The 18,762-nt window shown below is 37.5% G+C and overlaps 1 protein-coding gene across 1 annotated transcript in view; it reads right to left on the minus strand.

Moving 5' to 3' along the window:
• COL4A5 (collagen type IV alpha 5 chain) overlaps positions 1-18,762 on the minus strand; it is a 217,903-nt gene that overhangs the window by 37,037 nt on the left and 162,104 nt on the right. Inside the window, exons 31-36 of the mRNA XM_060002285.1 lie at positions 17,878-18,045; positions 16,943-17,032; positions 16,320-16,469; positions 14,846-14,944; positions 13,363-13,452; positions 12,758-12,897 (exon numbers count right to left, since the gene is read on the minus strand). Coding sequence (XP_059858268.1) covers positions 12,758-12,897; positions 13,363-13,452; positions 14,846-14,944; positions 16,320-16,469; positions 16,943-17,032; positions 17,878-18,045 — 737 coding nt within the window. The remainder of the gene's footprint in view (positions 1-12,757; positions 12,898-13,362; positions 13,453-14,845; positions 14,945-16,319; positions 16,470-16,942; positions 17,033-17,877; positions 18,046-18,762) is intronic.

Below are 18,762 nucleotides of genomic sequence, written 5' to 3' on the forward strand. Positions count from 1 at the left end.
TGTCCCACTGGTTGTTAAGAGTATGTCCTTTAATTTCTACATATTTGTGAATTTTCCAGCTTTCCTTTTGCTGTTTACATTTTATTGTAACTGGAAAAGATACTTTGTATGGTTCCAATCTTTTAAAATTTATCAAGACTTATTTTGTGGCCTAACATATGCCCTATTCTGAAGAATGTTTCTTGTGCACTTGAAAAAATAGATACTCTGCTGTTGTGGGTTGGAATGTTCTGTATAGGTCTGTTAGGCCCAATTGACTTTGCCCATTTAAAAATTGGTCTATTTGCTTTCTTATTGAATTATAAGAGTTTTTAAAATATACTCTGGATACAAATCTCTTATCTGATATATAATTTGCAAATATTTTCTCCCTTTCTGTGGGTAGTCTTTTCACTTTCCTGATGCCATCATTTGTAGCACAGAATTTTAATGTGGTTCAATTCATTTATTTTTTCTTTGTTTGCTTGTGCTTTTGGTGTCATATCTAAGAAATAATTACCCTAACCCAAGGTCCTGAAGATATATCATGTTTTCTTCTAAGACTTTCTGCTTGTCAATTTCAGCAAAAAAACTATCTGGGATTATGATGGGGATTGCTCTGAGTCTGTAGTATGATTAGATTTTAAGAAGGATTAATGGAGGTTAGAAATATTATGCCACATTTAAAGAATACAGTCATTAAGTTTAAGAGTTGAAGAAATCTTAGGTACTACCTAGCCCAGCTGTCTCATCTCACAGACAAACATTTTGTATAGAGTGCTTTATAATTTACAAAGTGTATTTTTAAATCTAACTGAAGCCTCACAATAACTCTGTGCAATAGGTATAATTCTTCTTTCTATTTTACTGACAAAGTAGTGAAAATACAAAAGAATTAAGTGACTTACAAGGTCATGTAGACAGACTCGGGACTCAAAGTTCTGCCTATTGATTCCCTGTCCAGGGTTTTCAGTGTACTATATTAATTATGCTTTTTGACTAACAAGGACACTTTCTCATAAATTGTGTCATTTGTAAAACAAACTACCATCTGACCTTCTACCACTATCCTTACTTCTTAACAGCTCACTAATTATAGAATTTTTTCTTATGCTTGACATCCCCCAATCATACTATCATGTCTTCTGAAACTTTTATTCTACTCTTCCTTTACAATATAGGCAGGCACTCTTCATTTTGCATAACAGTATTGGACTATAAAAATGAAAATGCAAGATGAAACCATGTAAAGAGATTTTAAAAATCAATGGGAAAAATATGATCATTCTATGACCTGTAAAAGTTTTTCTCAAAACACTAAAATCCCTCTTCCTGTCAGTTATACATGTATAGAGAGTCAAGTTCATATGTTGATCATTTCAACTTCGCTAGCTTTCTTGGCTGCACATCTAAAGTCTCTCAAATGGTGGCAGTGTCAACATTCCTTTGGCTGGCTATTTCATCTCTAACTCTATCTACATTAGATTTAAATTTCATTTCCAGTATTATCACCTTTCCTTTTTTTTTTTTTACTGCACTTTCATCATTGTTGGTCAATTTTCTCTTTTGATTATCCATTTTTGTTAAATTTCAGTTTGGTTTATCAATGAGAGACAGAGGCAACACACCTACATACTTTGCTGTCAATGCATTATGGGAACAATAGATTCACAGTGATGAATCACTGACAGATTTTGAAAGAAGTGAAATGACTGCTCACTGATCATGATGCACAGCAGATATTTACATAGTGGTTTAGGGATTGAAGAGCTAATATATCATGGTAAATTAAATTTGAACCATATTGTTGTGGACTGATGCTATTTAACTAAACTGTGGTAACAAATTTGTGCATATCAGAACTGTACAAAGCAAGGACTGCCTGTGCCTATTAGAACTGAGAGGTAAAATCTTATTTTTTAAATATGTCATCATTTTAAGATAAAATAATACCACCTGAAAGAAAGAGTAGGATACTTCAAATACATGATTTCCTGGTTTTGTCAGCTCTGCAAATGTCCAAATTTAGTGTAGATTTCCTTATTGAAATATACTTGTAGGATGCATAGAAAAACTAAGAGTTAGCCTCTTGCTTGAAGAGTTGAATATACTGTGGACACTGGCCAGTTGAAACATGGTTTTCTGCTGCCATCCATTATAGTTTCAGAGATGAATTATTATGGTAATTTTGGTTGCACTATATGGATGTTAAAGTTCACTCAGTCTAGAAAAAAATATGTATAAACAAATTTAGAAAAATTTTAAAATGTAATTTCAAATCAATGAGTAAAGAATGGAGCTCATAACAAATGGGTTTGGGTTATTTCGATAATTTATTTGGAAAAAAATATATAGTTCCTCACCTTGCAAAACACACAGAAAAAGTCAGATGGGTTAAAGATGTAAACATAAAGAACAAAGTCATGCAAATACTGGAATAAAATATATAGGATTCTTTTTATAATCTTAGATATAGAAGTCTTCATAACATTCAGAAAACTATGCTCCTGATCTTTTCTGCCAAATCTGTTTCTCCCCAAATCTTTCCTATCTAAGTATGTAGCAACTCCATTCTTGCAGTTGCTCAGATAAAAACTTTAGAGTCATTCTTGACATCTCTCTTTCTCTCATATTCCATACACAAATCTTGCTGGCTTGACTTGGAAAATATCTTAAGATTATGACAGTTTCTTATCACTTCCACTGCCACCACCCTGATCCAAGCTATCAACATCTCTAGTTTGTATTATAAATAAAAATAAAAATAAAATAATAATAATAAAAAGTGTCATAATTGGTCTCACTCTTTTCATCCTTACTCCTCTGTGATTTATATCCAAAATGAGAGCTGTGATTTTTTTTTTAATTAAAGTACAATCATGTTATTCCTTCCACTTGTCCCTTATTTCACTTAGGAGTATAAGCCTTACTATGATCTAAAAAGCCCTAGATAATCTACCCTCCATTACCAACCTGATCTCATCTCCTATTGACTTTCACCTCAATACTTGGCTTAATTCACACTAGCCTCATTTATATTTCTCGAAATGCCAGGGTCTTTGAATGACTAACCCCCTCATTGCATGAAGCCACTTAAACAATTGTTATCAGAGAAGCTTTTCCTTACTACCCTATTTTAAAAAATGTAACATTTCTCAGCAATTCTTATCCCCAAGCCTCACTCTAATTTTGCAATACCTTCTAACAAACTTATTTATTTTGTTTATTTTGTTCACTGACTAGATGTAAACTCCATGCAGGCAGTGAATTTGTTTCACTCATACTCTATCTCCAGCACCTAAAATAGTTCCTGGCACATCATACATACTCAATAGGTATTTTTTGAATGAATGAATGAGTATAACATTCGTTTATGTTAAAATGTTAAACTTCTACTTGATGAAATATACAGTAAACACTGTAGTAAGACAAGCAACTGACTGGGAGAAACTATTTGCAACATATATAATAGACAATGGATGCATCTTTGGTGTTTATAAAGTACTTTTACAAATCAATAGGAAATACATAAGCAAATCCCCTTCTAAAAAATGAGGCAAAGAGTATGAATAGAAAATTTGCTGAGCAGATATACATAGAAGAAATCTCACTTGGAATCAGGAAAATTCAAATTTAAACAATGATATGCTACTTTTTACCCATTAGATTGGCAAAATTAGAAAGACTGATAATACCTAATACTTGTAAAATGAGGAGAAAATAGAAAATTTCTTACACTGATCAAGGGAGTATCAAGCAGTAGAGCTACTTAATTAGAAAAATTTGCCAGTAACTATCAATATTAAAAAGGAATATACAGGCTTCTGCACACCATCCCAGAGCTGAGGTGTTGGCACAGTTATTTCCCAGGAGGAACTCTGGTCTGAAGGGCCAGGTGCGAGAACTCTGCATGCGGCCCCCTATGAGCAAGGGAAACCAGACTAAGCAACAAGGGAAAAAAAGTTAGACACTCCACGAGAAAATGAGGAAAAGCAGCAATTAGAGGAAGACCTTCAAGATGGCAGAAGAGAAAGACGTGGAGATCACCTTCCTCCCTACAAATACATCAGAAATACATCTACATGTGGAACAGCTCCTACAGAACACCTACTGAACGCTGGCAGAAGAAACTCCCCACGTACCTGGGTAGGGCAAAAGAAAAAAGGAAAAACAGAGAAAAAAGAATAGGGACGAGACCTGTCCCTTGGGGAGGAAGCTGTGAAGGAGGAAAAGTTTCCACACACTAGGAAGCCCCTTCGCTGGTGGAGATGGGGGATGGCAGGGGGAAGCTTCGGAGCCACGGAGGAGAGCGTAGCAACAGGGGTACAGAGGGCAAAGTGGAGAGATTCCCGCACAGAGGATCGGTGCTGACCACCACTCACCAGCCCGGGAGGCTTGTCTGCTCACCCACCAGGGCGGGTGGGGGCTGGGAGCTGAGGCTCGGGCTTCGGAGGTCAGATCCTAGGGACAGGACTGGGGTTGGCCACGTGAAGACAGCCTGAAGGGGGCTAGTGAGCCAGAACTGGCCGGGAGGGAGTCAGGGAAAAAGTCTGGACCTGCCTAAGAGGGAAGAGACCATTGTTTCGGGGTGTGCGAGGAGAGGGGATTCACAGCACCGTCTAAACGAGCTCCAGAGACAGGCGCGAGACGCGGCTATCAGCGCGGACACCAGAGACGGGTATGAAATGCTAAGGCTGCTGCTGCAGCCACCAAGAAGCCTGTGTGCAAGCACAGGTCACTATCCACACCACCCCTCCCAGGAGCCTGTGTAGCCCGCCACTACCAGGGTCCCGTGATCCAGGGACAACTTCCCAGGGAGAACAAATGGCGCGCCTCAGGCTGGTGCAAAGACATGTGTGCCTCTGCCACCGCAGGCTCGCCCCGCATTCCGTACCCCTCCATGCCCACCTCGGGCTGAGTGAGCCAGAGCCCCCTAATCAGCTGCTCCTTTAACCCCATCCTGTCTGAGCGAAGAACAGATGCCCTCAGGTGACCTACATGCAGAGGTGGGGCCAAATTCAAAGCTGAACCCCAGGAGCTGTGTGAACAAAGAAGAGACAGGGAAATTTCTCCCAGCAGCCTCAGGAGCAGCGGATCAAATCTCCACAATCAACATGATGCACTCTGCATCTGTGGAATACCTGAATAGACAACAAATCATCCCAAAATTGAGGCGGTGGACTTTGGGAACAATGATATATATATTATTTTCCTTTTTCCCTTTTTGTGAGTGTGTATGTTCATGCTTCTTTGGGTGATGTTGTCTGTAGAGTTTTGCTTTTACCATTTTTCCTAGGGTTCTGTCTGTCTGGTTTTTTTTGTTTGTTTTGTTTTATTACTTTTTAATTGTTTTTATTTTTAATAATTATTTCTTATTTTAATAACTTTATTTTTTCTTTCTTTCTTTCTTTTTTTCTCCCTTTTCTTCTGAGCCGTGTGGCCGACAGGGTCTTGGTGCTCCGGCTGGGTGTCAGGCCTGTGGCTCTGAGGTGGGAGAGGCGAGTTCAGGACATTGGTCCACCAGACGCCTCCAGCTCCACGTGATATCAAATGGTGAAAGCTCTCCCAGAGATCTCCATCTGAACACTAAGACCCAGGTACACTCAATGACCAGCAAGCTACAGTGCTGGACACCCTGTGCCAAACAACTAGCAAGACAGGAACACAACCCCGCCCATTAGCGGAGAGGCTGCCTAAAATCATAATAAGGTCACAGACACCGCAAAACACACCACCAGACACGGACCTGCCCATCAGAAAGACAAGATCCAGGTTCACCCACCAGAACACAGGCACAAGTCCCCTCCACCAGGAAGCCTACACAACCCAATGAACCAACCTTAGCCACTGGGGGCAGACACCAAAAATAATGGGAACTACTAACCTTCAGCCTGCAAAGAGGAGACCCCAAACACAGTAAGTTAAGCAAAATGAGAAGACAGAGAAACACACAGCAGATGAAGAAGTAAGGTAAAAACCCACCAAACCAAACAAATGAAGAGGAAATAGGCAGTCTACCTGAAAAAGAATTCAGAGTAATGATAGTAAACATGATCTAAAATCGTGGAAATAAAATGGAGAAAATACAAGAAACGTTTAACAAGGACCTAGAAGAACTAAAGAGCAAACAAACAATGATGAACAACACAATAAATGAAATTAAAAATTCTCTACAAGGAATCAATAGCAGAATAACTGAGGCAGAAGAACGGATAAGTGACCTGGAAGATAAAATAGTGGAAATAACTACCACAGAACAGAATAAAGAAAAAAGAATGAAAAGAATTACGGACGGTCTCAGAGAACTCTGGGACAACGTTAAACGCACCAATATTCGAATTATAGGGGTCCCAGAAGAAGAAGAGAAAAAAAAGGTGACTGAGAAAATATTTGAAGAGATTATAGTTGAAAACTTTCCTAATTTGGGAAAGGAAATAATCAGTCAAGTCCAGGAAGCACAGAGAGTCCCATACAGGATAAATCCAAGGAAAACATGCCAAGACACATATTAATCAAACTATCAAAAATTAAATACAAAGAAAACATATTAAAAGCAGCAAGGGAAAAACAACAAATAACACACAAGGGAATCTCCATAAGGTTAACAGCTGATCTTTCAGCAGAAACTCTGCAAGCCAGAAGGGAGTGGCTGGACATATTTAAAGTGACGAAAGGGAAAAACCTACAATCAAGATGACTCTACCCAGCCAGGATCTCATTCAGATTCGACAGAGAAATTAAAACCTTTACAGACAAGCAAAAGCTGAGAGAATTCAGCACCACCAAACCAGCTTTACAACAAATGCTAAGGGAACTTCTTTAGCCAGGAAACACAAAAGGAGGAAAAGACCTACAATAACAAAAGCAAAACAGCTAAGAAAACAGTAATAGGAACATACATATTGATAATTACCTTAAATGTAAATGGATTAAATGCTCCAAACAAAATGCATAGACTGGCTGAATGGATACAAAAACAAGACCTGTATATATGCTGTCTACAGGAGACCCACTTCAGACCTAGGGACACATACAGACTGAAAGTGAGGGGATGGAAAAAGATATTCCATGCAAATGGAAATCAAAAGAAAGCTGGAGTAGCAATTCTCGTATCAGACAAAATAGACTTGAAGATAAAGACTATTACAAGAGACAAAGAAGGACACTACATAATGATCAAGGGATCAATCCATGAAGAAGATATAACAATTGTAAATATTTATGCACCCAACATAGGAGCACCTCAATATGTAAGGCAAATGCTAACAGCCATAAAAGGGGAAATCGACAGTAACACAATAATAGTAGGGGACTTTAACACCCCACTTTCACCAATGGACAGACCATCCAACATGAAAATAAATAAGGAAACACAAGCTTTAAATGATACATTAAAGAAGATGGACTTCATTGATATTTATAGGACATTCCATCCAAAAACAACAGAATTCACTTTCTTCTCAAGTGCCCATGGAACATTCTCCAGAATAGGTCATATCTTGGGTCACAAATCAAGTCTTGGTAAATTTAAGAAAATTGAAATCATATCAAGTATGTTTTCCAACCACAACGCGTTCAGACTAGATATCAATTACAGAAGAAAATCTGTTAAAAATACAAACACATGGAGGCTAAACCTTACACTACTAAATAATCAAGAGATCACTGAAGAAATCAAACAGGAAATAAAAAAACACCTAGAAACAAATGACAATGAAAACACGATGACCCAAAACCTAAGGGATACAGCCAAAGCAGTTCTAAGAGGGAAGTTTATAGCAATACAATCCCACCTCAAGAAACAAGAAAAACCTCAAATAAACAACCTAACCTTACACCTAAAGCAATTAGAGAAAGAAGAACAAAAAACCCCCAAAGTTAGCAGCAGGAAAGAAATCATAAAGATCAGATCAGAAATAAATGAAAAAGAAATGAAGGGAACAATAGCAAAGATCAGTAAAACTAAATGCTGGCTCTTTGAGAAGATAAGCAAAATTGATAAACCATTAGCCAGTCTCACGAAGACAAAAAGGGAGAAGACTCAAATTAATAGTATTAGAGGGCTTCCCTGGTGGCGCAGTGGTTGAGAATCTGCCTGCTAATGCAGGGGACATGGGTTCGAGCCCTGGTCTGGGAAGATCCCACATGCTGCAGAGCAACTAGGCTCATAAGCCACAACTACTGAGCCTGCGCGTCTGGAGCCTGTGTTCCGCAACAAGAGAGGCCGTGATAGCGAGAGGCCCGCGCACCGCGATAAAGAGTGGCCCCTGCTTGCCACAACTAGAGAAAGCCCTCGCACAGAAATGAAGACCCAACACAGCAAAAATTAATTAATTAATTCCTACCCCCAACATCTAAAAAAAAAAGATCCTTTAAAATAGTATTAGAAATGAAAAAGGAGAAGTCACAACTGACACTGCAGAAATATAAAGGATCATGAGAGATTACTACAAGCAACTATATGCCAATAAGATGGACAACCTGGAAGAAATGGACAAATTCTTAGAAAAGCACAACTTTCCGAGACTGAACCAGGAAGAAATAGAAAATATAAACAGACCAGTCACAGGCACTGAAATTGAGACTGTGATTAAAAATCTCCCAACCAACAAAAGCCCAGGACCAGATGGCTTCACAGGCAAATTCTATCAAACATTTAGAGAAGAGCTAACACCTATCCTTCTCACACTCTTCCAAAAGATAGCAGAGGGAGGAACACTCCCAAACTCATTCTACGAGGCCACCATCACCCTGATACCAAAACCAGACCAAGATGTCACAAAGAAAGAAAACTACAGGCCAATATCACTGATCGACATAGATGCAAAAATCATCAACAAAATACTAGCAAAGAGAATCCAACAGTACATTAAAAGGATCATACACCATGATCAAGTGGGGTTTATACCAGGAAGGCAAGAATATACAATGGAGAAAATACAGTCTCTTCAATAAGTGGTGCTGGGAAAACTGGACAGCTACATGTAAAAGAATGAAATTAGAACACTCCCTAACACCATACACAAAAATAAACTCAAAATGGATTCAAGACCTAAATGTAAGGCCAGACACCATAAAACTCTTAGAGGAAAACATAGGCAGAACACTCTATGACATAAATCACAGCAAGATCCTTTTTGACCCACCTCCTAGAGAAATAGAAATAAAAACAAAAATAAACAAATGGGACCTAATGAAACTGCAAAGCTTTTGCACAGCAAAGGAAAACATAAAGAAGACGAAAAGACAACCCTCAGAATGGGTGAAAATACTTGCAAATGAAGCAACTGACAAAGGATTAATCTCCAAAATTTATAAGCAGCTCATGTAGCTCAATATCAAAAAAACAAACAACCCAGTCCAAGAATGGGCAGAAGACCTAAACAGACATTTCTCCAAAGAAGATATACAGACTGCCAACAAACACATGAAAGAATGCTCAACATCACTAATCATTAGAGAAATGCAAATCAAAACGACAATGAGGCATCAACTCACACCAGTTAGAATGGCCATCATCAAAAAATCTACAAACAATAAATGCTGGAGAGGGTGTGCAGAAAAGGGAACCCTCTTGCACTGTTGGTGGGAATGTAAATTGATACAGCCACTAGGAAGAAAAGTATGGAGGTTCCTCAAAAATCTAAAAATAGAACTACCATACGACCCAGCAATTCCACTACTGGGCATATACCCTGAGAAAACCATAATTCAAAAAGAGTCATGTACCACAATGCTCACTGAAGCTCTATTTACAATAGCCAGGACATGGAAGCAACCCTAAGTGTCCATCGACAGATGAATGGATAAAGAAGATGTGGCACATATATACAATGCAATATTACTCAGCCATAAAAAGAAACGAAATTGAGTTATTTGTAGTGAGGTGGATGGACCTAGAGTCTGTCATACAGAGTGAAGTAAGTCAGAAAGAGAAAACAAATACTGTATGCTAACACATATATATGGAATCTAAAAAAAAAAATGGATGTGAAGAACCTAGGGGTAGGACAGGAATAAAGACGCAGATGTAGAGAATGGACTTGAGGACACGGGGAGGGGGAAGGGTAAGCTGGGACAAAGTGAGAGAGTGGTATGGACTTACATATACTACCGAAGATAAAATAGATAGCTAGTGGGAAGTAGCCGCATAGCATAGGGAGATCAGCTTGGTGCTTTGTGACCACCTAGAGGGGTGGGATAGGGAGGGTGGGAGGGAGATGCAAGAGGGAGGAGATATGGGGATATATGTATATGTATAACTGATTCACTTTGTTATAAAACAGAAACTAACACACCATTGTAAAGCAATTATACTCCAATAAAGATGTAAAAAACAAAAAGACATATGTATGCTGGATTCCAGCAAATCTATTCAGAATTTATTCTATGGCAATATTTACCAAATAATCTTAAGATATTTATGTAGATATGGATAAGAATTTCAGTGCAACATATGTTTGTAATCATGAAAATATAGAAACAACTTCAGTACTAATAATAGGTTAAATTATTTATGGTTAACCTAAACAGAAAATACTTTATAATTATGAAAAAGAATGAGGTGTATATTTATAGGCTGATAAAGAAAGTATGCTAAGATCTACAAACTATGACCACTAGGTCCAGAGCAGATATATAGTACTGAATATGATTTCATGCATATAAATAAAAATATAACTTCCATTCGAAGATGCCACATCATTCCATGCATCAATAACTGAGGGGAAGAACTGTGGATTTGGAGTATGTAAATGTGTGGAAAGACGAGTTCTCATTTTACATCACTTCATACTGGTTGATTTTATTTTTATTGATTTATAACATTATACATAAAAGTTTCATGTGTACAACATTATATTTCTACTTCTGTATACACTACGGTGTGCTGGTTGATTTTTAAAATCAGTCTAATTTGTTACTATTAATATAAAAACTTAAAAAGACAAAAATTGAAATGCACATATCTTTTGACCCAGCAATTTCACTTTTACGAATCTCTACAGTATAAATAATTGTACATGTGTCCACAGATATGTGTAAGAATGTTCATTATGATATGAATTGCAACAGAAGTAGGATATCATGCAGCCATTAACAATGATGTACACTGAGGAAGAAAACTGATTAAGATATACTGAAAGAAGAAATATTAAAAGGCATAAGTGATAAGGTAGCATACAGAAGAGTGTGTATTCTATGATTCTACATATACACAAACTATAGAAAAAACAAAATTCTGTGTGTATATATGTGTGTGCGTGTGTGTGCGTGTGTGTGTGTGTGTGTGTACTGAGAGAAAGAGAGAGAGAAAGAGAAAGAATATGTTGCAAGGGATTCAAATTTACACACCAACTATTAACAGTGGATTCTATGGGGAAGGGAATGGAATAAAGAAGATGTGTTATAAAGGAGATTTTCACTTTTGCCCTTGATATGTCTGTATTATTATTTTTAGTAAAATATGTGTTCATGTATTACTGATAAAATTTAAATAGAAAAAATTAAGATTCATTTCAATAAACTTTATACTGTTAATCCACAATTAATATGCAGAAATTTCTCTTGATTACTTCTTAAAATAAGTTGACGGACTGGGCAATCAAAAGATATTCTTTTTGGGGACTTCCCTGGTGGTCCAGTGGTAAAGAATCCGCCTTACAATGCAGGGGACACGGGTTCGATCCCTGGTTGGGGAACTAAGGTCCCACATGCCGCAGGGCAACTAAGCCCATGTGCCACAACTACAGAGCTTGCGTGCCTCAATGAGAGAGGCTGTGTGCCACAAACTACAGAGCCCACGTGCCCTGGAGCCCGTGCACCACAACTAGAGAGAAGCCTGCATACCCCAACGAAGAGCCCGCGCGCTGCAACAAATAAAAGATCCCGCATGCCACAACTAAGACCCGATGCAGCCAAAAAAAGAAAGAAAATAAATATAGTCTTTTTGTATACTATTAAAAAGAAATTATCTTTAAAATGTTATTCAATAACTTCTTATCTCAGTGGGAAGTTTCACTACTTTCATGGAAGTTGAGCAACACAATTCCTTTTCTAATACTCTCAGGTTTTGTGTTGTAACCGAATGATTAAACATCGTTATAAGACAAACAATTCACTGGGAGAAAATACTTGCAACGTATATATTAGACAATGGATACCTCTCTGCTAGTTATAAAATACTTCTGCAAATCAATAGCAATTACTACCTTTTTACATGGAATTAAGCAGTTATCAAACATTTGTGAGTCCAGTGATTCTTAAACAAGTTCTAGATTTGATTGCTTGAGAAATACCACCAAAGTTTTCACACTGACTAGGGACAGAGAGAGATATGTAAAACTGTTTTCGGAGAAACACCTCAGATATGCAGTTAAGAATACTACTGCACCTTCATTAATTTTATAAGTTACTTTGCCTATAAGCCTCTTCAAATTAGTTAATAATAATATTAGGACAAAGACCAACAACTCCATCACTAAAAAGGAAAAAAAAAAAAACCCCAAGCTAGGCAGAAATATGCTTTTGGGTTACTGAAACATGCTCAAAGAGTAAGATAGAGGGAAAATAAAGAAATCAGAAAGATTTCCCCCCCTTATTTTGGACTGTCTGCAAAACTAAAATATATCTCCTTACAATATAGGAGAAAAGAGAAGGAATGAACTTCTTGCCCAGACTATACCACGTCATTCTATAGTTTGTTTAAGTAAGAATTAGGAACGAGTACAATGTTAAAGAAAAATCATATCTGCTCAGGCATAGACCTGAGGAGGATTACCTTTGGGCCAGGAAGACCTGGAAGACCAATGCCTGAAATACCAGGATCACCTTTTTCTCCTTTCTGTCCAGGTAATCCCGGGGATCCAGATTGTCCAGGAACTCCAGGAGCTCCAGGAGACCCTTTTGCACCCTGGGGGCCTGTTAGAAATATTGTAATATGCAATTGTAACTGTATTATGCAATCTTTTTGTAATATGCAATCTTTTACAAAATATTGTAATATGCAATCTTTTACAAAATATTGTTTGTGGGATATATATGATGCACATGACCAAGCAAAAAGACTTTTAAAAAGAATTCTTCAAATTCTGATATATATAATAATGAGCTTTACAACCAGGATTATATAAAAGCTTATTTTTCAAGGAAGTTTAAGTGAAAGGGTATGCTGGAGAAAACAATGTAAGTTTGTGAATTCTTTCTAAAGCTCTGTCTCTTAAATCGCACTTCAAATATTTGGGTAATGAGAGAGCTCTACCCACTGACTGCCTTAGATATTGTCTCTGTTTGACTCTATCAACACCAGTCTCATTTCTAATAACAAAGATAGTGAACCATCTTCCATTAATGGAACTAAATATTTGGGAAATTTTCATCACTCACCTGGAAAGCCCATATCGCCTATGTTTCCTTTAAGTCCAGGAGGTCCTGTAAGTCCTGGCTTCCCAGGGAGACCAGGGTTACCCTTGGGACCTACAAAAGTCAAATTGGTAAAATTAAGACAACTCAGCAATATTAAGGTTTCCTGGTTTCCTGGTATGGGTTGTAATTAAAATGCAAGCGTGAGATTGAATGGATTAAATCTTAACATATGATTAAGTTCCACAGATCTAACTCAGCATAAAACAGTTAAGAGTTACCTAAGAAATCTCTTTAGGAACACATTACAATGTAATCATGGTAACAGAGGTTTCCTAATACAAATTTATTTTAAAAACGCAAAACTTTCACCAAGACACCTTGTTTCTTGCCCTAAAACTATTCCAATCACCTGAAATCTTATTTGTTGTTTGTGTATAAGTAAGTACCTTACTATATTTATCACAGGCAAATCCAATATAAAGGGACTCTTTTTAAAAGATTCAGAAGTGGCATTCCCATGTAGAGCCTGATCATGTGAGACCAGAAGAGGAAAGTGGTAACCTATCATGATACACCCTCAGCACACTAGGCCAGGGATAGATAAGAGTTGATGGAGAAGTACTGGACTATCTCCCCCCAACAGTCATGGCTGTTGTGCTTACACATTCTTCCCAGAGCTTAGATACTTGAGCTCTGTGGTGTCACCCAGGTATTTTCCAAGGACCACAATGTTGCCTTAAATATTATTTTCTTTTATTTTTTCTTTCACACTGTCTTCCAGCTTGGGGAAGAAAATGCAAAATATGTGAAGGATAGAAAAGGAGATAATTTCTCCTTCCTACTACATCAAGGTAATGCAGTACAGAGTCCAGAACAGAATAACTGACCTAAAGGGCTCCTACAAAGATGGAGATGAGCTACTCTTTATTCCTTAGGGGCCCAACTAAAAGAAAATGGCTTAAGAAGCAGCAAGAAAGAGTTTTATTAGAAATAAGAAAAACAAATCCATGTTGACTGTAAGAATGATTAATGCTGTAACACATTACCAAGGTAGATTGTGAAATTTTTATCCCTAGAAACTTTTAAAGATAGAATTGGCAGCCATCTGTTTTACATGGTTTAATGATTGACTTATCTGAAGACAGAGAACTGAAAAGGGTGAATTCTTCAGGCTCCTACCAGATAACCTGTCTTATTTACATATGCTGCAATGTATATAAATAAAACACAGCACCTTACTTGGACGTACTTCTGATTTTGCATACACACTGATGCCACAAAAAGAAGAAACTGAGCAAAGCAAAATATTCTACAAATCTTGTCTGTTGACACTTGGGCCAAATGGCAACGTCTCTGTTAAGGAGAGGTCCGTATCTCAGCAGCTACCCAAGCATATTGCCATGACCAGATTCAAAATATCATCACACATGATAAATACATAATTACTTTGTTCCAGGGTTCAGGATCAACCACCCAATTGCTACAGGTGGTTTATCATACTTACCCGACGGTCCTGGTAATCCAGGCTGTCCACTCAGTCCAGGTTGCCCTGGGTCTCCAGGCAAACCCTGATAACCTTTTGGCCCTGCAACTCCAGGAATACCTTCCAAGGATGAGTATAAGAAAGACAAGTTAGGCTGATATCATTAAATAAATTTGGTGAAGCAAGCTAACCAAACTCTGAAATATGAATGAAATACAGTGATATTCTGATACAGTATGAACCAACAGCACTGGACTCACTAAAATCCCCCACTTTTTTATTTAGCTACCATTAAGAATTGCAGAGCACTCAATAATTAAGTCACTTTCCTCTTTGGTCCTCAGTTTCTTACACTGTAAAATGAAGGAATTGGGGAGGATTATCTCTAAGCTATCTCTTAGATTCTATAACTATCTTTAATAACCCTATATCACAGGCAAATACAGTTTACTGCCTCTGTTTTGCAGAAGGCATAATGGAAAGAGAAGAGAAGCCTTGAAAGAAGTCAGTCAAGAAAGTATCTCATTTTAACAAGAATAAAAATTAGGTGGCTTTGCTTCTTTCATGACTGTATACAGTAATGTCTTAACACTCTTTTTTGAGGAGAAATCCCACCAGGTCCTGCTCATAGGGAAGCTTATAACATCTGTGTACACACACACCTGCACACACTCACACGCGGACTGACAGTAGTAATGGTTACAACACAGAAAGAGTCACAAACTTTACTATGATCTGCAAATAAACATAGATAGTTTTTAAAGTTCCATGTTGTTTGAAAGACTATTCTATATAGCTTGGATTGTGTATTATTTATTGATCTGTGCTTATTCATATTTTCTGGTGCTTTGTTATGAATATATTACACTTTTATAAAAAGAAAAAAGGACTTTTAAATGTTAAAAACCTGTTACACTTCATACCTTATTTGCTTCTAATAAAATAACTGTAACAACACAGTCATTCCCTAGACCTACTTTCAGCGACCTCCCCCAGAGCTGAGCTTGGCTGTTCAAAGTCCAATACTTGTTTATTCTTCCAGGGTAGAATAACAATGAACTGTAGGTAAAAGTCAAGCATGATGTGGATATCAAAACACTGCAGGGCAACAAAGTACCACTCATCCTCATCTGGTTTCAAGGTGAAAAAGTTTAAAGGACCAGTAAATTTTCCAAACACTGAAATCTGTTTTCCAAGTAATTCTGGCTATAGATCTTTTTTCTCTTGACCATATCCTATATACTATTTTCTGGAAGGCCTGAAAGTGACTGTCTATTTTAAAACCTCATAGTTTGTGACAGATAAACTACAAAGAAAATACTCAAACAAAAGTTGATCAGTGAAATCAGTGAAAATTAATTTTCATTACCAAAATTTGATGTACCTAACTGCCTTTTGTTGGTGAGCCCTGGATTACAAGTCACTTTCCATGCTATTAAAAATTAAAATTCATATATAGCAGGAAACACATTAATAAATAAATGCATTCACTCACCTGGTAGGCCAGGGTCCCCTTTCTCTCCTTTTGAGCCCAGCAGATCTGGATCCATTGGTCCAGGAAGGCCTGGAAGGCCAGGCTCTCCTTTACTACCTTTCTCTCCTGCAGGGCCAGGAAGTCCTGGCTGACCCTGCAAACCATCATCACCTAAACACAACATGTGTGGGGAAGACACAGCAGATCAGATTTATCCGTCCAGGATTAATGCATATATAAAGATTATTCATATGTTACATAGTTGGGTAGGCCACTGACCACCCAAAACACTTAGGCACCTTATTTACTGTCTATAAATAACTCGAGCTCACACACACTTTTACACTCAAATAATCTCTCTTCTGGGATTCTTGGACAATTATAAAGACTGTAAAAAGTAAAAATTTAATCCCTATATTCTGTTATTTTGAGCTAAGCACTTACCATGTTTCATAATATTCAAGCTAAGCATACCACCAAACTTAAAACAGTACCTATTTAAATGCCATGAAAATACAAGAAACAAAATACAAGTAAGCATTGCTCATTTTAAAGCAGTCAAATAAAAATATTCTATATTGACATAAAGTAAAACATTTAATTTTCTTTCTTTCATGCATCTGCCAGCAAACCCTGAATATTACCTTTGAGACCAGGAACACCACTCCTGCCAGGAATTCCCAAAGGTCCTGTTGGGCCTGGAGGTCCCATCATACCCATTTCACCTTTGGCACCTTTTAAGAATATCGATAAGTATCTTTTACCTTTCCTTGACCTTGGAAAGATAAAAGATAAGTTTAAAGATGTCAACTGGAAAACTATTGAAACTTGGAGGGAAGGCACTGTTTCACCCCTTTCCAACTATTGTAACCTTAGTGACCACTACTGCCTATATCATTGTGGTAGTTAGTCTCTAAAGATGGTCCCCAAATGAACCACACTTCCCAGTATACACAGCCTAGAGTAGCCTTCTCCCCTTGAATTTAGGATGACTCTGTGCCTTACCCTTGACTAAGTGACGCTGTATGACTCCCAATGCTAGATCATAAGAAGTCTTGCAGTTTCCATCTGTGGCTCTTAGTACACTCACTTTCAGTTTTGGGGATTCTCTCTTTTGGAAGCCAGCTGCCCTGGAAGGAGAGCAGCTACCCTGATACTACCAAAACACGAAGTACCTCTATGGATAATGAGATACCATGTGAAGAGGCCAATGAACACTCAGGTGTCAGAGAAGTAGATCCTTCAACACCAACCACTCCAGCTGATGCCGTGTGGATCAGAGATAAACAACCCTGGCAAGCCATCCCTTAATTCCTGACCCGCAAACCTTGAGCAAAATTAAAAGGTTGATTTAAATCATTAAATTTTGGGGTCATTTGTTATACAGCAATATATAACTGGAGCCCTCAGACAGAAAAAGTGTAATGCAAATAGCAAAGTGAGTTTCCTACAATCAAAGACATTTAACACTTTTTCTTAAAGGACAGTGTCAATCCAGAAAAGTACAAGAGGATAATATATCAGAGTCATATTAGTTTTAATTTCCTGAATCCAAAATCAGGGAAGACTTAAAAATTACCTGGAAAGCCAGAGGCACCTGCTTTTCCTGGGAGCCCTGGTGATCCTGGGGGTCCCATAGGACCTGGTGCTCCAGGGATCCCTGGACTGCCTCTCTCACCAGGGGGTCCTGGAACATCAAATCCAGGAGGCCCTGGATCCCCCTTCTCTCCTGGTATTCCATGCAAGCCTATTTAATACAAACCAATATTAAGAAGTATTGAAGCAGTTTTAAGAGATGTATCTGGTTATTTTTCTAGAAACAAGTGATAGAATCCTGTATATAACAAACCTAACAGTGAGTTAGAGACACTTTTGGCATCATGCACAGAAAATAACCAACAATAAAAGTTTAGGATTCTCAAGTATATTTCTCTAAGAAAGTGCTTCTGAAATTATTTCTCATGAACGATCAATCTTTTCTTAATTCCTGGTCCATCATGGACTATTTTTTTAATAAAATACAATAAAAATTACTAAAATACTAAAATAAAAAATTAAAGACATATAAAATACAATCCTACCTTTTGGTTATTATATTCAATAAATATAATTACATTGTCAAACTGCTATAAAAGTTTCTAAATGCTTACTCTCTATTTCTTCTAATTCCAGTGCAGACTGGTAACAAACAGTTGGTAATTCGACATTGGTCCATTGAGCACACTTGGATTTGCATTGCTCTAAGGTATTATGAATTATAAAGATGTATTTTTGTAATCCATAAAAAATTAATTACTGAATAAGTAAGTTACATGGGCCCTTTTGACTTTATTTTGGCTTTGTTTTACATGTTGTTTTAATAATACATTATTATTAGTCTTTGTTGTTAACTTTTGTTTCATAGTAATCCAGCCAGGATTTTATAGAAAAAATATGTCATTGCAAAAATATACTCCAGGAAACA

This window comes from Delphinus delphis, chromosome X (assembly GCF_949987515.2).
Source record: "Delphinus delphis chromosome X, mDelDel1.2, whole genome shotgun sequence".
Classification (NCBI taxonomy): Eukaryota; Metazoa; Chordata; class Mammalia; order Artiodactyla; family Delphinidae; genus Delphinus; species Delphinus delphis.